Source organism: Ursus maritimus, unplaced genomic scaffold (assembly GCF_017311325.1).
Source record: "Ursus maritimus isolate PB19 unplaced genomic scaffold, ASM1731132v1 scaffold_19, whole genome shotgun sequence".
Lineage (NCBI taxonomy): Eukaryota > Metazoa > Chordata > Mammalia > Carnivora > Ursidae > Ursus > Ursus maritimus.
Genome location: NW_024424341.1, coordinates 39,321,423 through 39,342,932, shown reverse-complemented (window position 1 = coordinate 39,342,932; position 21,510 = coordinate 39,321,423). Strand labels below are relative to the sequence as shown.

At 48.5% G+C, this 21,510-nt stretch overlaps 1 protein-coding gene across 1 annotated transcript in view; it reads left to right on the top strand.

Annotated features, from left to right (window-relative positions):
• Positions 1-21,510, top strand: part of RHPN2 (rhophilin Rho GTPase binding protein 2) — a 57,066-nt gene that overhangs the window by 23,218 nt on the left and 12,338 nt on the right. Inside the window, exons 3-9 of the mRNA XM_040633704.1 lie at positions 2,994-3,122; positions 5,561-5,636; positions 14,463-14,540; positions 14,843-14,967; positions 16,607-16,773; positions 19,580-19,767; positions 20,164-20,320. Of these exons, the coding sequence (XP_040489638.1) occupies positions 2,994-3,122; positions 5,561-5,636; positions 14,463-14,540; positions 14,843-14,967; positions 16,607-16,773; positions 19,580-19,767; positions 20,164-20,320 (920 nt within the window). The remainder of the gene's footprint in view (positions 1-2,993; positions 3,123-5,560; positions 5,637-14,462; positions 14,541-14,842; positions 14,968-16,606; positions 16,774-19,579; positions 19,768-20,163; positions 20,321-21,510) is intronic.

Below are 21,510 nucleotides of genomic sequence, written 5' to 3'. Positions count from 1 at the left end.
TATTTTTCTCCAGGTTGTGGCTTGTGTTTTCTTTTTTTTTTCCTTTTATGATGTCTTCTGAATCATAGAAGGTTTTTTTTTTTTTTTAAGATTTTATTTATTTATTCGACAGAGAGAGAGACAGCCAGAGAGAGAGGGAACACAAGCAGGGGGAATGGGAGAGGAAGAAGCAGGCTCATAGCGGAAGAGCCTGATGTGGGGCTCGATCCCACAACGCCGGGATCACGCCCTGAGCCGAAGGCAGACGCTTAACCGCTGTGCCACCCAGGCGCCCCTGAATCACAGAAGTTTTTAAATTTGGCAGAATCCAGTTTGATTTCTTCTTTCATGGATTGTGCTTTTGGTGTATAGCAAAGAACACTTCGCCCAGCCCAAGGTCATGAAGATTTTCTTCTATATTTTCTTCTAGACGTGGTAGAGTTTTAGCTCTTACATTGAAGTCTGTGGTCCATTTTTTAAAAGATTTTATTTATTCATTTGAGAGAGAGAGAGTGAACGAGCATGAGCAGGGCAGAGGGGGTGCAGAGGGAGAGGGAGAAGCAGACGCCCTCCTGAGCAGGGAGCCGGACACAGGGCTCCATCCCAGGACCCTGAGATCATGCCCTGAGCCAAAGGCAGACGCTCAACAGACTGAGCCACCCAGGTGCCCCCATCTCTGATCCATTTTGACTTAATATTTATGTATGGGATGAGATTTAGATTGAAGTTTATTTTTTGTGGATTGTGCAGAAAAGAGTTATCAGAGCAGACCTGAGACAGCTATCCTTAGAAAGCCCGCTTGCAAGGTTAGCCCTTGGCTAGTGTCTGGAAACTTAATTTCAGGATAGTCTCCGCCGTTTCCAGAACTGGTAAGAGGGGCTCACTGTGCCTGAACTGTTTGCACAAACAGTATGGTTTATAAATGCTGAGCACCTGCTTTCCTTCTAGGGGGTCTGGAATTGTGGAACACGCTAGACACAAGTGCCCATCTGACCAGTCCCCAGTAAAAACCTAGGGCACCATGGCTCGAATGGGCTTCCTGAGTGGATAGCATTTCACACATGTTGTCAAAACACTACTGGAGGAGTTTAGCACGTCAGGTGTGCAAAGAGGACTCTCTGCAGCCTGTGCCTGGTGTCCTCCAGACCTCACCCCATGTACCTTTCCCTTTTGCTGTAATAAATCAGGGCCATGAGTACAACTATGTTATGAATCCTGTGAGCCCTCCTAGTGGATCACTGAATGTGGGGGTGATCCTGGGGACACTGTTGAAAAGACTGTCTTTCCTTCTTTGAAATGTCTTGTCACCTTTATGCAAATCAATTGACTGTAAATGTAAGGATTTATTTCTGGATTCTGTTCTGTCCCGTTGCCTATCCTTACATCAATACTACATTATCTTGATTGCTGTGGATCTGTGGTAAGTTTTAAAATCCATACAAATTTTAGGATCAGTTTGTGAATTTCTACTGAAAAGCTCACTGGGATTTTGACCGGAACTGCATTGGATTGATAGATGAATTAGGGAGAATTGACACCTTGACAATAGTGAATCTTCCAGTCCGTGAACATGGACTGTCTCACCATTTAATATGCAGTGTTTTGTAGTCTTCAGTGTACGAGTCTTACCCTTCTTTTGCTAAATTTATTTCAAAATATTTTACTCTTTTTTGATGCTATTGTGGATGAAATTGTTTTCTTAATTTCATCTTAAGAGCGCTCATTGCTGGTAGTGGAGATAAAATTGATTCTTACATATTGAATTGTATCCTGTGCCCTTACTGAGTGTATTAGTGCTAGTATGTGTTTTGTGAATGCCTGGGGATTTTCTACATACAAGATTATGTCATCTATGAATAAAGATTCCTTCCTTTCCAATCCAGATGCCTTTAATTTCTTTGTTTACCTATTGTCACTGGTTCGAAGTTCTAGTACAGTCGTGATTAGAAGTGGCAAAAGCAGATGTCATTGTCTTGTTCCTGATCATAATGGAGAAGCATGGCTTTCACCACTAGTATGATGTTAGCTTTGGGTTTTTGTAGGTGCGTCTTATCAAGTTTTGTAAATTCTTGTTTGTTCCCAGTTTGTTGAGAATTTTTATCATGAATCTGTGTTGGCCTTTATCCCATACTTCTTTTGTATCTATTGAGAGGACCATGTGTTTTTTTATCCTATATCCTAGTAATACAGTATGTTACAATAATTGATTTTCAGGTATTAAACCAACTTTGCAATCCTGGGATAAGTCCCACTTGGTTGTGGTATATAATCCTTGTTAAATGTGGCTAGGTTCGGCTTGTTAATATTTTGTTGAGGATTTTTGCATATATATTCATGAAGGATGTCGGTTTATTGTTTTACTTTCTTGTGATGTCTTCCTCTAGTCTGGGTCAGGGTTAGACTAGACCTCTTAGAATGAGCTGGGGAGCGTTACCTCCTTCTCTGTTTTCTTTTTCTTTCTTTTTTTTTTTTTTTTTTTACAGATTTTATTTATTTATTTGACAGAGATAGAGACAGCCAGTGAGAGAGGGAACACAAGCAGGGGGAGTGGGAGAGGAAGAAGCAGGCTCATAGCGGAGGAGCCTGATGTGGGGCTCGATCCCAGAACGCTGGGATCACGCCCTGAGCCGAAGGCAGATGCTTAACCGCTGTGCCACCCAGGCGCCCCCTCCTTCTTTGTTTTCTTATCCATTTCCTTTCAAGGGGATAATTTATGGTCTTTTTTGGGTGGCTGGAAGCAGTTCTCTTTTCTCTTCTCAAAGCTGATTCTCTGCAGGGATGTCTTAAGATTTATGTCTGGTAGCTTAGTCTATCAGCCACGTCCCAGGTGCATTTACTGGCAGGCGTGGCTCAAGATGGGCCAGGTGCGGGCATCTCAGAGACATCTGGTCACCTCTGGCCCTCACATCTGCAAGTGAACCCTCCAAACTTCCTTATGGGGCCTGGGAGGTCTGTTCCCCTGGCAACTGGGCAGCCTGGCTGAAGGCACTTTTCTCCCCCTACTTTTCCAACAGAGCAGCTACGAACCACAAGGTACGGGAGCAGGTGCGCCTGGAACTGAGCTTTGTGAACTCAGATCTGCAGATGCTTAAGGAAGAGCTGGAGGGGCTCAACATCTCAGTGGGAGTCTACCAGAGCACGGAGTAAGTGGGGGCAATGCTGCTTCGAGTTACTCTCTGAGCCTCGGAACGTGCCTTATCGGGATGGTGCCCAGATAGACGTGAGAGTGTGGCCGACCCTGCTTTGGGAAGAGAGGGATCGATCAGTTTGAGGATTGAGCATGGTACAAGAATCAAGGGACGAACAGATGGGGTTTGTTGGAAACACCTGGGCAGTTGGACAGAAAGGCATCTAACTGTCCTTGGACCCTTGCGGCATAGTTTTAGGGAAGAGCCATGTGACTGGGTCCGGATGAAGAGATGGCATCTCTCACATGGCTTTGCCATAAAGATGCCCTGGACACCCACTTGTGGTTAGATTTGAGAGCCTGCCTGCTCTCAGGTGGGGGCCCACACTGCCCTCCCTCCTTCCCTGTCAGCCTCCTCACCATGCACAGGGCCTGACTGGCTCATTCTGTGGATGGGACACAAAAACACATAAACTACTTGACAGGGGTCATTTACCTCAAAGATTAAGGGGACCCATGTGAGTTCCCTGAGGGGATGCTTCAGAAATGTGCCCCAGTAAATCTTTGAGAAACAAATGTCGGAATTCAGAAGCCTCCCCTGGGAGTGTCTGTGAGAGGCGTGGTATTGAGGCGGGGCCTTCAGGAAAGCTCAGAAAGTCTCCCCAAGGTGAGCTACCTTTGAAAGAGAGGTCCCTCTTTATAGAGAAATAACTTTGAGAAGCTCTTTGTGGGCAACTGAGACTTCTCAAAAGGTAGGTGAGCTCCAGGGGAGACTCAGTGAGTGAATAGTCCTGCGGATTCACAAAAGGATGACATTTGGGAACCCGGAGTCACCTTTGGATTGTCCCCAAGCCTCTGCATGGCGCGTGGGTGTTTTTCAGGGCCGGAGGGAAAGCGTTTGTGTGTGGAACCTCTGCTGTTCCTTCTGTGATGTCCGTGTGTCCTGGCTCGCTCACCTGTGGGCTCCCAGTGTGGGTTTGAACGCCTAATCAGAACACTAAATGAGAGGCTTCTCCCAGCCTCCGCTGTGGTAGTAAATTCCAGTGTTCTGCCCAAAGGTCGAAGTTCCTTGAGTAAGTGAGGCAGGGCCCGACTTCGCTGGTAAATGTAGGATGTTTCATATTCCCACTTGCTGTCTGGAGTGCGGGCACAAAGGCCCCTGCGTGATTACAGCCTGGCTCTTGTTTGCCGGGAGGTCCCCTGTGCCGTCGGGAAGAGGGGAGAGAGAGGTAATGACGCCTTGGGCTCGCCTCCACCCCCTTCCTGTTTTCAAAGCGGATTGTTTCTTTCTAAGCACAGTTGATCTTTAAACACTTCTGTGAGGCAGGCCGGGAAGAAACGGTCTGGCTGGGCAGATGAGAAAACACGAGGCTGGAGGTCATGGAGGGAGTTAGGTTAGCGCCAGGTTGGGGCTGGGGTGCCCTGGCTGCTCTCCCCAGTCACGGGGAGAACAGGCCTTGCCTCCAGCCCCAGTGGGGTGAGGGCAGGAGGGTGCTGGGCGCAGAGGAGAGAGGCACGGTCCATCCTGTCTCCTTCCAGTAGGGTCCAGCTTTCCCTGCAGGCTTCGGGGAAGCCACACGCCCCCACGGTTGGATGGCGCAGCCCGTGGTTTTCCCGCGGCCACGGAGGCAGTTCCAGCTTGCAGCTGCATTGTCCGCTCAGCCTGCTCCGCATTCCTGGCCTTCTCCCTGGCTGGGCTGAGCGGCCCCAGGAGGTCTCCTGTTACAGGTCAGGGAGCTAAATCCCTGTTTGCAAAACACAGCCCGAGCCCCCTTTACTTCCTGTTGGCCCTGCCCCTGTCCCTAAGAATGTAGGCTCAGGGCATACTTCCAGGGTGACCGGTGGGGGAACTGAGTGGTCAGTTGGGGAGGAGCCGCCTGGGGGGCAAGTAACTGGCCAGCGCGTGACCCTAGGCTGGAGCTGGGTGCATTTAGGTATCAGAAGGGGCCCCGGCCCTCAAGGCCTTCCCCATACAGGTGATGGGACACCGAGGGGGACACGCCCCATCAGAGGAGGCCCCCGAGGGCCCAGGATTGGAGGGCCGCAGGAGAGGTGGGACCCGCCCTGGTGAGGAATGGGGGAGGAGGGTGGGGATGGGAGCTGATGAAGGAGGTCCACTGGCTAGTGTGGTGCGTGCAGGTCGGGGAGCAGTGCACGCCCCAGGCCCAGACCCTGCCACACAGGAGGTCCTCGGTGCAGTCGTTGAAAGAACAGTGGAGGTCGGGACCTCGGTCAAGGTGGTAGGCCTCCTGTGTTAGGCTGCATAGTCCAGAAGTCACAGGGCATTGGGATTGGGCTTAGAACAGAGACAGGCAGGTGACCAGAGTCATCTTCATGGAACATGAAGCAGTGTGTGTGGGACTGGCGTCCAGAGGTGGGGGTGCCCTGAGTGGGCTGCTGGGCGCAGAGCGGCCGGGGTCACAATGTTCACATACCTTGCTGTGTTCCTTATAGGGAGGCATTTACGGTCCCACTGATTCCACTTGGCCTGAAGGAAACCAAGGATGTTGACTTCTCCGTCGTTCTCAAGGTAAATCTCAAAGCAGTGGGCGCTGAGCTCACTGTTTGAAAAGACAAACTAGGAATTGTGTATCCCTTGCAAGCGGCCTTAGGCTCAGTGGGCTGAGTATCATTTGATTTGTGCGGGGTGCCCCCAGGCCCCTCAGCAAGCCAGCGAACCTTATGCCGTCTGTCCTCTTGTGATTGCACCATCTTGGGTCCCTCCGAGGCTCAGGGGCCCCGGAAGGCAAGTTAGAAACCTGGGCCTGCCCTCTCCAGGAGGCCAAGCCAGAGATGGTCCGTGGAGGACGTGCTTTGGTTTTAAAATTGTACCCTATTTTAATCTTTTCTTAAATTTGGTAACCAATTTAGGCCCTGTTTATGGGAGAAGTGCTAATTTTTCCCCCAACATTTTATTAGGAAAATTTCTAAACTTAGAGAAAAACTGAAAGAATTTTGCTGTGAATCTCTGTGTCCTCAGGACCCAGATTCTACCATGAACATTTTGCTAGGGTTACTTAATCAGATTTATCCATCTGTGCATGCCTGTATCAATATACCAATCCATCCTGTTTTTTAACGTATTTCACAGTAAATCACACATGTTTGGTTCACTATCTTTAAATACTTGAATAGCTGGAATTTATGGGGTTTTTTGTCCTCCACGAATTCCTGGGGATCCAGCCTCCTTCTCCCTCTCTTTCTTCTGTCCTCCTCCTCTCCCTTCTTTTTCTGATTTTTTTCTCTCCTTTTAAAAAAATTACAGCTTTTTTTTTTAAGATTTTATTTATTTGAGAGAGAAGAGAGAGAGCATGAGTGAGAGCATGAGCGGCGGGGAGGGGAGAATCAGAGGAAGAGGGAGAAGCAGACTCTCCACTGAGTGGGGAGCCCATCCCATGCAGGTCTTGATCCTAGGACCCTGGGATCATGACCTGGGCCAAAGGCAGATGTTTAACTGACTGAGCCATCCAGGTGCCCCAAAATAACAGCTTAAAAAAAAAAAAGAGTATCTGGCCTCCCCTTCACTGTGGGGGTCCCTGGTAAGCAGCTGCTACCTGTAGGCCACCTGTGCCTGTCACCGTGCTGGATGCTGGTGACGTCATGGTTACATTCTAGGCCTGTGGTTCAATGGGGGATTCGGGGGGGAAGTGGAATAGGTGCTTTGGTGCAGGACCCCAGAGAGGCCTCACCCCCCTCCAGGGCCAGGACAGGCCTCCCTGTTCCCCGGGATGGCCTCCCCTTCGTCCTCTTCCCAGCCGCGTCATTCTGAGTTTTAATGAATCCCCTCCAGGGTCCATTCAGGAGGAGAAAGGGGACGTGGGGTGGGAGGTAGTGCCTGCCTCTGAGCCCTCCAGCACAGGCGCGGTGGACGGCAGTGAACCCCAGTGTCATGAAAAATGCTTCCAAGTATTACGTTTCTTTTCACAGTAATCCTGTTAGTTGACTCATCTTGGACTACTTTTAGTTTAGAAAAGAAAAAAAATGATATGCATGTTGGGCACTGTAAAATGTGTCCTTTTAAAAGCAGTCGGTTGGTGCTTTGAAAGCTGCTGCACTTGACCCCCATTCTGGAGCACAGGCCGCCAGTCTGTTGACAGAGGCTCTTTCACTCGGGGCCTTTTTGACTGCTGCCTTGTTTACATCTAGGTCCCGGTCCCTGTCAATTTGGGGTTTATTTTGGAGTTTGAGAAGGGACGCTGGTAGTCTCACAGGACTCGGGATCCCACGAGATTTGATTTCTCTGGGTAGAAAACAACCCAGGAGCTGCAGCTTTGTGCCAACTATTTCCAGGCTGCCTGAATTTACAGACGTCTCTGAGACTTGCCACATGTCTGTGAGACTCAAGACAATCCTTGCGTCTTTGGAAATGTCTTTAGGTGCTTTTGTAGAGTGGTTTCTTTTTTTCTTTCTTTTCTTTTCTTTTTTTTTTTTTTTAAGATTTTATTTATCTATTTGACAGAGAGAGACAGCGAGAGAGGGAACACAGGCAAGGCGAGTGGGAGAGGGAGAAGCAGGCTTCCTGCCAAGCAAGGAGCCCGACGCAGGGCTCGATCCCAGGACCCTGGGATCATGATCTGAGCCAAAGGCAGATGCTTAATGGCTGAGCCAACCAGGAGCCCCTCTTTCTTTTTTTTTTTTAAGATTTTATTTATTTATTTGTGAGAGAGAGCGCGCACAAGCAGGGGGAGCAGCAGGCGAAGAGAGAAGCAGGCTCCCTGCTGAGTAGGGAGCCGGATGCGGAACTTGATCCCAGGACCCTGGGATCATAACTTGAGCTGAAGGCAGATCCCGAGTCGACTGAGCCTCCCAGGTGTCCCTGTAGAGTGGTTTCTTTCGATTCTGTTTGCTGCTTGGAGCCAGGGCTGCAGGAGTGCAGGCGTGTTAGAGGGAGACTTGGAGCAGCTTGGAGATTTCACGGGCATCTGTAAGATCTAAACGTGTCACGTGCTGGGTTCCACATTAAACTCAGCGGAGAAAAGAAATCACATGTTGCGGGCATGGCTAAGTGCTCTTCAGCTGAGGCTTCCAACCATGTCATTTTAGCCTAAAAGGGACTCTTGAGATGTCAGTCAGACGAAAATGAGAACCTCTGGGGACGTTCTGTTTTCTCCTTCCCACGTGTGTGCTGCAGAGTCCTGGGCAGGTGTAGCCCGGCCGGCTTCGTGAGGGCTGTCTTGCACCTCCATGTGCGTCCCTGTGACACTTCTTGGTCAGGAAAGCTTCACGCTGTGATTTGGTTCTATTTTTAAATAAATGGGCTTTCAAATGACCTCATTAAAAGGCATCGCCACGGGGCACCTGGGTGGCTCAGTCAGTTAAGCGTCTGCCTTGGGCTCAGGTCATGATCTCAGGGTCCTGGGATGGAGCCTCACTTTGTGCTCCGTGCTCAGTGGGGAGTCTGCTTCTCCCTGCTCCCCTCCCCCGTTGTTTCGCACTCTCTCTCTCAAATCTTTTCAAAAAAGGCACCATCAAAATAAATTCCCTTTCCAGAGAATTCAAGGTGGTTGGTGGTTTTTTTTGAATATAGCTTTATTTATTTATTTGTTTTGATTAAGAACAGGATTGCAAAACATTCAGAAAAATACCAAGACGTGGAAAGATCCCCCCCCCCCCACTCCCCGCCCCGTCCCTGCTGAGCTCGGTAACCTGCTCAGCACTTAATCTTTGGACACTGGGGCTCTTCCTCTAATCAGGGGCCTGACTCATGAGGGTGTGTGACTCATCCCCTCCCCTCTCTTAGGGCTCCCCGTGGTGCCTGCTCGTGGTAGATGCTGAACAGGGTGGCTGTTAATCTCGTTCCTTTGGCAGCTTCCAAATGCTTTCTGCTGTCTGCAACCCACTGCTGAGCGTCTGCACACTTTTCCCAGTGTCCTCTTTGGATAAATGGCTAGATACGGATTTGGTAGGTGGAAGATACGCCTGACCTACTTACCCACCAGAAGGGGTCCCGCCTTCATTCCTGCCTGCTGTGTGCGACCGCTTATCTTCCTGCCCTTTACGTTACGCTGGCTTTATCGTTCACCATTTGCACTTTTTTAAGATACGCCTGACCTACTTACCCACCAGAAGGGGTCCCGCCTTCATTCCTGCCTGCTGTGTGCGACCGCTTATCTTCCTGCCCTTTACGTTACGCTGGCTTTCGTTCACCATTTGGACTTTTTTATGATATCGTTTTGATTTTTGTGAAATCAGGCAAAATAGTGTCTTATAGTTTGCATTTCTCTGATCAGTACTACAGCTGGATACACTCTTGTGTATGTTTCTTTGGCCTTTACTGCTTCTGCCTGATTTCATAATGACTGTTTCTGCCCTTCCTCTGCTTTTCCACAGTTTTGCTCTTAATTTCTTACAAGAGTTCTTTTACATATGAAGGATATTAACCCTTGGTTATAATATTGCAAATTATTACTCTCAGTACGTTCGCTTCTTAATTTACCTTTTGTTATACAAGCAATAACAGGTTTAAAAAGTATAATATATATGTTTTTGCCACTGAGATTTTATGTTGTCGAATTTGCTAGTCCCTCCCTTTACAGTTCTGCCTCGATGATATGTTCAGAAAGGCACCCTCCGCACCAAGATGGCATAAATATTTAGCTATTGTTTCTCCCAGTTGTCTTGTTTCAGGTGTTTTTGCATCAAATCTTTCATCTATCTGGCATTAGTTTGGGGGGGTAAAAGATGAGGTGTAGGGCTATAACTTTTTATTTTCACCAAATGGGTAGCCAGTGTCCCCTGAACGCTATGTAAAGAAGCCATCTGTGGTGCTGGATGGTGTCCATTTCCCTCTGTGAGCACCGCCCCCCTCCCCCCATCTGCCTTCCTCTGTCCTGCTCTGTGCCAAGGAGGCCACAACAGGCTGGAGGGACTAGGAGGACAGCGAGGTTCGGGTATTTATTCTCCAGGTTGCCCAGCTGGCTTCCTTTTGCGTTGCTGGAGGGAAAGTCCTGGTGGCTTTGGGTGCCTACCTCAGGTAGCCATCTCTCCGGGTTTTCAAAGCTCCTTCTCCTTCTTGACCCTTTGGCTCTGGGATTCTAACGGCCCCGGAGGTTCTGCACCGTCCCTGCGGTTTCCCTTAACCCTGCCCGCACCACTCTGTTAGCCCTTTCCTTGAATTCACAGCGGGCACGCCGTCTGTGGGTGCCACCTTCTTCGTGTCCGAACCTGCTGGGTGCTCCAGCCTTTCCCACTTCCGTGGAATGCTGGCTTTTGTTATACACCTGATTCTCGAGTCTACTTCCGTCTGTTTCTGACCCATGCCTGGTTTCATTGTCTATCCATTGCTCACTGTTTAATCCCTCTGTGTTTTAATAGCAATTAGAGCAAGCCTCCTTTATGACCATGCTTTTCCAAATGTTCTTGGCTTTTCTCCCACGTTTTTACTTCCATATTTTGTCAAGTTTCCCCAAAACAGTACTTTTGGGTTTTGATTGACATTTCATTAGATTCATCCCTCATGTAGGACAAAATTGTATCTTTACAATATTGCACATTTTCATCTGTGAACATAATATTTCTGATTGTTGATATGTCAACAAACAGCAGGTTTTATGCGGGGCAGGGACCATGTCTGTCTTATTAAGAAAAATGATTTAATGCTCCCCATTTGTAACACATGGGTGGATCTGGAGAATATACTGCTAAGTGAAAGAAGTCAATCAGAGAAACACAAATACCATACGATTTCACTCATATGTGGAATTTAAGAAACAAAACAAACGAAAAAAGAAAAAAGAGACACACGAAAAACCAGACTCTTAACTACAGAGAACTGCTGGTTCCCAGAGGGGGGTGGGTGGGGGGATGGGTGAAACAGGTGAAGGGGATTAAAAGCGCACTTCTCTTGATGAGCTCTGAGTCATGAGCTGTTGAATCGCTATATTGTACACCTGAAACTAATATAACACTGTATGCTGACTATACTGGAAATTTTAAAAAATGCCTTAATGAGTACATGAAAGAATAAAATAACTTAGTCTTTCAGTAAAGCTTAATACTTAACTGCTTAGTGAATTCAGTTAATTTTTTCCCGGGGACTAATTATACTTTTGTTGAGATGGTGCAGTTGGGAAGTTATTGTTTCCCTGTTACATTTTTCTAACTGGTTAGGGCTTATATAAGAAGGAAAGACTATTAATTTATATCTTTAACTTTGTGGCCATTTCACTGAATACCTATTCTTTTAGTGGCTTTTCAGTTGACACTCTAGGTTTTGTAAACGTGCCATTAGTTTGCAAAAAAATTAAATTATTTTGTTTCTTCCTTTCTAGTATTTGTTTTAATTTGTTGGCTAGAGAACTTCAGAATTATGTCATAAGATAGAATTATGTTATGTAATCCTTGTCTTATCCCTGATGTTTACAGTGGGTTTCAGCTAGGTATTTTTTATCCTACTATTTGGTAGGATAACATATTTAATATTAAACATATTTATGTTTAATCTAGCCTAGGAATGCATTTAGAATTTACCACAGTTCTCTTTGACTTTTATGGGGTTAACATAATTTTTTTTTAAAACTTACTTTAAGTGTAATTTGTCTCCTAATTTTAAGAAAAATTTTGCCAGAACAACATGCTGTCCTGAAAAGGATGTAGTTTCTCTCATCCCTGAGCATCTCCTGAGTGGTGACCCCTCACCCTGCTTTCAGGGATGTCATCAGAGAAGCCTCAGATGATCTTTGTCCTCCAGATTATTTTCACCATTATTAACACACGAATAACATAATTATAGTGGAAGATCATTTCAAATTTTACAAATGGTCATTGTGTTAGTAGAGGAGCTGATTCCAAACATCAGCACTTTAAGTCAAGTTGTGAAGAAAATCTGTGACATCGGGAGACCTGGGTGGCTCAGCTGGTTAAGCATCTGCCTTCGATTCAGGTCATAATCCCAGGGTCCTGGGATCAAGTCCTGCATTAGGCTCCTTGCTCAGCAGGGAGCCTGCTTCTCCCTCTGCCTCTCCCCTGCTTGTGCTCTCTCTCTCTCTGACAAATAAGTAAATAAAATCTTAAAAAAAAAAATTTGTGACATCATAAAATGAAAGGAAAAATTGGGTAAAAATGATGAAATTGAAAAACAGAAGGAGCCTCTATATATCCTTGGACGCAGCAAGACATCTCAAACTTTATGCTGAGGAGTTAATCAAAGGTGTGCATGAGGATGACTGTCGTGGTATTATCTTTAATCCCAGAAATGTACAAGTAACTTAAAGAGGTCAAGAATATCATGATACATATTGGCTAGCACATAGTAGGTGCTCATTTTATTTGTTTAGTAAATGACTTGTAAGCTCATTACACTGGAGGTTTGCATAATCATTGAAAGTCATGTAATAGAGGGGCGGCTGGGTGGCTCAGTTGATACAGCGTTGACTCTTGATTTCAGTTCAGGTGATGGGATCGAGCCCCATGTCGGGCTCTGCACTCAGCGGGGGTCTGCTGGAGATTCTCTCCCTCTCCCTCTGCGCCTTTCTCTCCCTGCGTGTTCACGGTCTTTCTCTCTCTTTCTCTAAAATAAATCTTTAAAACAATTTTTTTAAAGTCATGTTATATTTTGTGGCATATGAAAATGTTTGATACGTTGCCAGTGCAAAAAGAATAGCAGAGCAATGTGCATATTCATTCAACAGAACCCTATTTTTATAAGTCGAGGGTGTGTGAGAGTGTGTGTGTGGGTATGCACTGAACAGACAAAAAGCAGGAGGGGCTTTAGTGTAGAAAGTGCGTCATGAGGGGCGCCTGGGTGGCTCAGTTGGTTAAGCGGCTGCCTTTGGCTCAGGTCATGATCCCAGAGTCCTGGGATCGAGCCCCGCATCGGGCTCCCTGCTGGGCAGGAAGCCTGCTTCTCCCTCTCACATTCGCCCTCCTTCTGTTCTCTCTCTTGCTGTCTCTCTCCTTCAAATAAATAAATAAAATCTTTGAAAAAAAAAAAAAAGAAAGTGTGTAGTGAGAATCTGCTCACAGACACCTGAGCAAACATAGATGAACATGTCTTTCCTCCACTTTCCGGTAGCCAGGGAGAGCCAACACTTAGGGCAGATGGTATACAAGAAGCCACTCTCACTGCCCATTATACTATATTTTTGTTTTTTCCCCATCATACTTGCCATTTTACAATGTATGATATAATTTGCTTATTTATTTGTTTTTTAGATTTTATTTATTTGAGAGAGACAGAGAGCACGAGCTGGAGGGAGGTGCAGAGAGAGAAGGAGACTCCCCCCTGAGCAGGGAGCCCGATGCAGGACATGATCCCAGGACCCTGCGATCATGAACCGAGCTGAAGGCAGACCTTTAACCGACTGAGCCACCCAGGCACCCCTAATTTACCTATTTGTTGTGCCTGTCACTTACTGTCTGTGCCCCCTTGTGAGAATAGAGGCCGCATGGGGAAGTCTTTAGGCTGTACGAACAGTGCCCGGACACAGCAGGTGCACATTCGTGTGTGCCGTATGACCGAATGAACTCACAGAGTGGTCATCAAACGCTGGACTGGGGACCTGGTTAGGGGTCTCATTCCGGTGCTTCATTTGTGGAAATGCCCAAAGCTGCTCTCACAAAGGTTCACATCGCAGGCCCTGAGGGTAGTAGCCTCATAACAGCCCCTAGGCATGAGTTTCCTTTGCCAGGAAGGCCCTGTGCCCAGGTACTGAAGGCAGCCCACAGACAGGATGAACATTGGAGCCCCCGAGTGTCTGGGATGTGTGCCAGAATTGTTCAATGTATTGTCACTTACACAGTCACTTGAGTGTGACGCAAAGACATTGTATTTTTTTCATTCTTTTTAAGTAGGCTCCGTGCCCAACTTGGGGCTTGAACTCATGACCCCGAGATCAAGCGTCATGTGCTCTACCAACTGAGCCACCCAGGTGCCCCCACAAACACGTCTTAAAATAAATAAGAACTTCAGGGGCGCCTGGGTAGCGCAGTCGTTGAGCGTCTGCCTTCGGCTCAGGGCGTGATCCCGGCGTTCCGGGATCGAGTCCCACATCGGGCTCCTCCGCTGGGAGCCTGCTTCTTCCTCTCCCTCTCCCCCTGCTGTGTTCCCTCTCTCGCTGGCTGTCTCTCTCTGTCACATAAATAAATAAAATCTTTAAAAAATAAATAAATAAGTAAAATAAAAAAGAACTTCAACTTTCCTTTTTACTGAAGGCACAAAGGAACCTTTTTAAATATACATGCAGTTCAGAAAATAAATCCCACCATCCAGAAAATCACTGTAGCGTATTATCTCGTGGTTTCACGGATTCTACATATATTTTTAAACCAGGGGAGGGGGGCACATTAGACATTCCTGTTTTACCTGCTTATGGTTTGGAATGATGCCTTACAGGACCTCATCTCCTTTTTCTTACAGGACTTTATCCTGGAACATTACAGTGAGGACAGCTCCCTGTATGAAGACGAAATAGCGGACTTGATGGATCTGAGACAGGTGCGGCGTTGCGTGCAGCGGGGAGGGGGGCCGCCAGAGCCTGCTGTGTCTTCAGTATGGCTGGAGGTGATAGGGAGGCGCTTTCAGAACCCTCTGTGCACCCTGGCACATCTGGGGCAGGATTCTGGGACTCCTGAGCCCACCCCAGCCCCTTCCACCCCTCCCAGCGCTCAGGGTAGCAGCAGCGGGGGGGGGGGGGGGGCAGGCCCTGCAGACACAGCGTGTGCAACATCTGGGGTGGCCGTGTGCTGCGTCCTCACCTGCTACCCCCCACCCCCCCGCGGTGGTTCCTCTCCCTCCAGGCTTGCCGGACGCCCAGCCGGGATGAGGCCGGGGTTGAACTGCTCACGACCTACTTCAATCAGCTGGGATTTGTGGAGAGCCGGTTCTTCCCGCCCACCCGACAGATGGGGATCTTGTTTACATGGTAGGTGCTCGAGGCCTCCGCTGCTGCCTTCCCCTTCAGCACCCCCCTCTTTCAAGCGGTCCCATTGCTACAGGAGAGCCTGGGGACACGTCGCTGGGGACACGTCGATAAGCGGGTGTTTATGTGTGAAGGGGATCCAAGGGGAGAAGGCTCCAACAGACCGTGGCTTCTCGAAGCAAGTGAGCCGAGGAGAAGAGGCCTTTTTTGTGTGTGCTCATTTTATTGCTGGGGAAACACGGGGGCTCTGGGGTGGAACTAACAAGAAGCAAGTTTCTTGTTCCAGATGGGACGGGGGATGGGAGTCGGGTTTTGTCCCAACGACAAAGGCAGCGAAAAAATAGATCAGCTCTTAAAAACCTAAGCAGAGCAGTTGATTCTTCTCCAGAGTTGGTGTTTCTGAAGGTTAGTGCTGTTTAAATACGTCAGCGATGCGGTGCCTCTTCCCTGAGGGTACTTAGCCTAGGAGAAAGGAGAGTAAATCCCAGGAGCCGCAGGGCATGGTCGGAGCCACATTGAGCACCGCTGGGCTACGGATGCCGGATGCCGTCCTTTTGAAAGGTCAGGCACAGGACTTCTGCTAAAGATCCTTAGCTCCCTACTCAGAGCGCAAGGGTAAAGGTGATTTCTCCTTAGTGTTGAATGAGGAGGGAGCTCCACGTCTACCTGCTGGTTGATGGGTGAACTTTAAAACAGATCCTGAGTCTTTTAGACTCGAGGAAGAATTATGAGGGGTTCATAATTGCTATGTTTCACTTAGGACACACACACATGTATGTATTTTTGGAGTGGGAGAGCGGGGTGGGGGGCAGAGGGAGAAGGAGAGAGAGAATCTTAAGCTCCGCGCCCAGCATGGAGCCTGACACGGAACTCGATCTCACAACCCCAAGATCATGACCTGAGCTGAAATCAAGAGTCATACGGTTAACTGACTGAGCCACCCAGGTGCCCCAAGAGAAGACATATATTTTTAATACGTCATATTTTTTTAGAACAGTTTTAGGTTCACAGCAAAATTGAGAGATTTCCCATATATCCCTACCCCCCCACATTATCACCCAAAGTCCATAGCTTGCATCGGTGGCATTTCGTGGGTCTTGACCATGTATAGGGATGCATTTCCACGTTACAGGATCACGCAGAGTAGTTTCACTGCCCTGCAACCCTCTACTCCACCTCTTCATCCCTCCCCCCGCCCCTCAACCCTGGCATCTACTGACTCTTTTTGTCTCCATTGTTTTGCCTTTTCCAGAATGCCAGATAGTTGGAATCATAAAGTATGTAGCCTTTTTTTGGATTGGCTTCTTTCACTGAGAAATATGCATTTAAGTTTCCTGCATGTCTGCTCACGGCTCAGTAACCCATTTCCTTTTATTGCTGAACGATACTGCACCGTATGGTTGTGCCACATTTATCCGATCACCTTTGGAAGGACATGTTTGTTGAGAAGCCTTACTTTTGCGTGAGACTGTGGGTGTCTTTATTTAGCGTGATCAGCCCGTTGGCTTGCTTGGAAATGAAAGCTTCATTGCATGTGTATCTTTGAATTTAATTCAGGAAATAAATTTTGTCTGCTTTCACCCCAAAGTGGCCTTAACCAGCCAAGTAACTCATATTCTCAAAACCGATTTCTTTTGAATAGGTACGACTCGCTCACCGGAGTTCCGGTGAGCCAGCAGAACTTGCTCCTGGAGAAGGCCAGCATTCTGTTTAACATCGGCGCTCTCTACACACAGATTGGGACCCGGTGCAATCGGCGGACCCAGGCTGGGCTGGAGGGTGCGGTGGACGCCTTTCAGAGAGCCGCAGGTGCGTCTCCAGGAAGGCCGCAGGGATAGCGTCCTCGTCCCACTGGGGCACTGGGTCCTGTGGCGGAAGAACGTCTGTGGGCCTTCTCCAGGCCCATGCTTGGGCTCACGGGCCTGTAAGGGCCAGGCGGGTTTCTAGGGCTGGTGTGATCTTCCCACCGAGGGAATTGCTTAACGGCTCAAGCCCTGACGCCTCGGTCTGGGTATGGCTCACGGACACAGCGAACCCTGTGGTTAACAATTAATCTTTTCCGAATGAGTGGCCCCAGGGATGGCAGTGAATAAACTGTTCCTTTGAACACTATGTTGGAGAAGGGGAATACGTTTTTCTCAAAGAGTGCGAATGAGAGCTCTTTTTTCTTTGATCAGGCGTGGTTCGTTCCTGCGGGTTACTATCCACATGCATTCATATTGTGCTCGTCATGCAAAGCTTGCCTGCCTGAGGCTGTCCTCCCAGGCTTCTGTCCTCCCAGCCTTAACATCAACCTGTAGAGGACTGGAGGTCCCCGGGCTGAGTGCAGTGGGTGGGTCTGGCTCGGCGGTGTCTGAGGGTCCTGCATTATTCTCCTGCAGCGGGGCCCATGGCTGGCCGACTGGCCATGAGGAATGGTGGGGAAAAGCAGCCACGCAGCACAGACCACAGCACAAGCCCCCGAGCAGGCTCCACACCAAGTTCCCTTCTGTGCTGGTCCTCATCACTCTGCTTTGGGGAGTTACTCCCACTAGGGGACTTTTGGGGTGTCTCACTTTGCTCTGCAAGGCTGTGAAGAGCCATAGCTTTGTCATTTTGGGTGATCGTGAAGTTGCTTGTGTTAAAATGACTGATCCCTTGGGGGACGCCTGGGTGGCTCAGTCAGTTAAGCTGACTGAGTTAAGTCTGCCTTCGGCTCAGGTCATGATCCCAGGGTCGGGATCGGGTCCTGCATCGGGCTCCTTGCTCAGCAGGGAGCCTGCTTCTCCCTTTGCCTGCTGCTCCCCCTGCTTGTGCTCTGTCTCTCTCTCTGACAAATAAATAAAATCTTAAAAAAAAAAAAAATCCCTCGAGATGAAACAACATGCTAAGATCCCACGTGGGAGTGGATTTCTTTCACTGTAAGTCTTTCCCGGGCTCATTTTCTGTCTGAGGAACCCAAAGCAGGTGTGCTGGTGACCCATCTCTAAGACAACAGCAATATAGACAACATGAAGCTTAAGAACAGAGTGGGAGCAGGGGCGCCTGGGTGGCACAGCGGTTGAGCGTCTGCCTTCGGCTCAGGGCATGATCCCGGCGTTATGGGATCGAGCCCCACATCAGGCTCCTCCGCTATGAGCCTGCTTCTTCCTCTCCCACTCCCCCTGCTTGTGTTCTCTCTCTCGCTGGCTGTCTCTGTCAAATAAATAAATAAAATCTTTAAAAAAAAAAAAAAAAAAAAGAACAGAGTGGGAGCAAACCCCAGAAGGGAGCAAATAGCCCGCAGCCACTGCCATCTATCCGCGGAGCAGTTCCGCTGTGCAACAAAACCAGAGGAACCAGTCAGATGGGATTCATGTCGGATTTTATTTCAGCCTCCGGTTGATTGTCAGTCAGTGCTGTGACAGTCAATTTCCTACCATATAAAAAAGTCAGCTAAGGGCTACAGCAGGAAAATTTCCATTGGAGTGGCTGGGTTGGTCTTCCCTGAGGTCCTGGGGAAAAGCCCTGAATGTCATCACCACCCAGGTGTTACGTGTGAGCGTGTCCCGCGGAGGGCCCTTCTGTCATCCTGCCTGCTTTCTGCTTTCACCTCCATTAGATGCCTGGTCATGTATGGCATGTCTCACAGTTGGCCCGGGTGGGACGGGAGTAAACAGGGAACAGGCCGGTTTCCTTGCTTGATACAGATGTAAATGTTTTAGAAAAGAATCTGATTTTCTTTTTAAATTGTGTTAAGACGTACCAAAGAAAATGACCATTTGTAACCAATTTCAAGCGTTCAGTTCATTGGCACTAAGCACATTCACGTTGTTGGGCAGCTTTCTATCGCCAGAACTTTTGTCATCTGCCCAGGCTGAAGCTCTGGGGGCGCCTGGGTGGCGTAGTGGGTTGAGCATCCGACTCTTGGTTTCAGGTCAGGTCATGATCTTAAGGGTCGTGGGATCGAGCCCCGTGTCGGGCTCCATGCTCAGTGTGGAGTCTGCTTGAGATTGTCTCTCTCCCCCTGCCCGTCCCCCTGCCTGTGCACACATGCACGCTCGCTCACTGTCTCTCTCCCTCTCTCAAATAAATAAACATAATCTTCAAACTGAAACTCTGTACCTATTAAACACTAACTCTCTATTCCTTCCTGCCCCCTGCCTGTGGCAACCAGCGTGTTGCTTTTGGGTCGCCCTGAATTTGATTCTTCCAGATACCTCGTGTCACAGAACCATAGAATATTTGCCCACATGACTGGTTTATTTCACTTAGCGTAACGTCTGCATCCATGTTGTAGCATGTGTCAGAATCGCCTTCCTTTTTAAGGCTGGAGACATATTCTGTTGTATGTGTACATCACATTCTGTTTAACTGTATGTGGATGGACATTTGGGTTGGTTTCTACCTTTTGGCTGTTATGACTAATGCTGTCGTGAATGTGGGTGTACAAGTATCGATTTCCACCGGTTTCCATCTGCTTTCAATTCTTTAGGGTGTATACCTAGGAAGGGAATTGCTGGGTCTTACGGTAATTGAGAATCAGATCTTTCACAACATTCCAGAACACGTTTATTTTTGCGTCTCTCCTTCTCTGTGCTTTTGAACAGCGTGGTGTCGACCCCTGACTAATGTGCAAAAAAAATTCCATTTGTAGGGGTTTTAAATCACCTGAAAGAGACGTTCACTCATACTCCGAGTTATGACATGAGTCCTGCCATGCTCAGCGTGCTGGTCAAAATGATGCTTGCACAAGCCCAAGAAAACGTGTTTGAGAAAATCTGCCTTCCTGGGATCCAGAATGAGTTCTTCACGCTAGTGAAGGTGGCTCAGGAGGCTGCCAAGGTGAGCCCTCCTGGTTCCTGTGACTTTCGGGGGGGGTGGGCGGGATGTGTCGACGTGGGCCCACTGGAAGCAGCGGGGGCTTCCCACAGCTTGCCCGTGACCTGGGCACCATGCCTGCCCTGGACCGGGTGCGAGCTTACATTTTCTTGGCAAGCTGTGGCGTTGCCAATACGGATCACTGATTCCATCTGTAGCTTAGCCAAAAGCCCCGCATCATGACAGTTGCCTGATCTCCCTGTGAACTCTGACGCTGAAAGAGCTAGGAACTCTTGGAGCCGCTCCCAGATTCTGGAGCAGCGGTCGGCAGGACCACTCCATAGAAGAAAGGGCTCTTTTTCTGCAGCCTGGGTGCATCCTGGGCCAGGCTCCCCCTTCCCAGCATTCCTTCTATTGCAGGTGGGGGAGGTCTATCGGCAGCTGCACACGGCCATGAGCCAGGCACCTGTGAAGGAGAACATCCCCTACTCCTGGGCCAGCTTGGCCTGCGTGAAGGCCCACCACTACGGAGCCCTGGCCCACTACTTTGCGGCCACCCTTCTCATCGACCACCAGTGTAAGGCTTGGGGGCTTGGAAGGTCTGGGGCTTTGGTCAGGGTTGTGCTTCCAGAACATTCTGCAGTGGGTGAGCCCTGACTGCCTGCCCTGCAGATGCTCACAGCCTGGGGGCCAGCGTGGGATTTAGGGGTTCTCCGTTCCTGCTGTGGAGGAAGAGGGGGAGTGTAATTCTGCCCAGGATGGAGCAGACAGCTCCAAGGAGATGACTTCTTTCCTGGCGTTGAGACCAGGCGCTTGTGAGGCGCTGAATCTAAGGGGACCGAGTAGGCACCGAATCTAAGGGGACGCCCCCAAACTCAGTATTCAAGATAGCCTTTGGATGTGATATTTTAAATGAATCAAAACTAATGCAAAAAAAATCCATGGTGATCCAAATTTTAAATAAAGACTACAGATTAGTAACGGTGCTGTGCAGACCCACATTGGAGCCCAAAGCAGAGAGGACTTTTGATGTCTGCTCATCACGCTTTTTTTTGGCATACATTTTGGTATTCAGAAAATTGTATTAAACTCCCCTGTATCCTGACTGCTGAGTGTTTGGTGTCCTTTTAAATTTTCAGCCTGAGGTGAGTGTCTTGCTCTCCTCACCCTAGTCTTGGCTCTGATCTGAGGTCAGGTGGGACTCTTGTTGTCATGAGCTCTAATGAGGGTCACCCCACAGTAATGAAATGGGCAAGTTCTCAAGCCACTGCCCGGGTTCATATCACAGCTCTGCCATTTACTAGCTGTGTGATCTTGGGCAAGTTACTTACATTTTCTGGGCCTCAGTTTTCTCATCTATAAAATGGGGCATGAAGAGAACCCATCTTATAGGGGCTGTTGTGAAAATTATGTGCCTGGATGCAAAGCTAAATAAATAGCGCCTTGTATCTAGTGGGTCCCGGAAAGTGGTAGCTGCTACTGCTAGTAATACCAGATAGTCTGTTAGACGGAACAAGTCACGTAAACCCATCAACAATTGCATAGCAGCACACATGGGGCAGCAGTTGGACTCATTTGGCGTAGTCATGGAAGGCTTCTCAGAGGCGGTGACAGTTGAGTTGGACCTTGAAGTCCGAAGAGCACTTTTGCAGCTGAGCAAGGAGGAAAAGGACAGCCAGAGAAAGAACACTAGCCGAGCTCTGGAATGGAGGCTGGCATTGTTGAGGTGGCAGTGAGAGGTTTGGTGAGGCTAGAGAGGGGACGCAT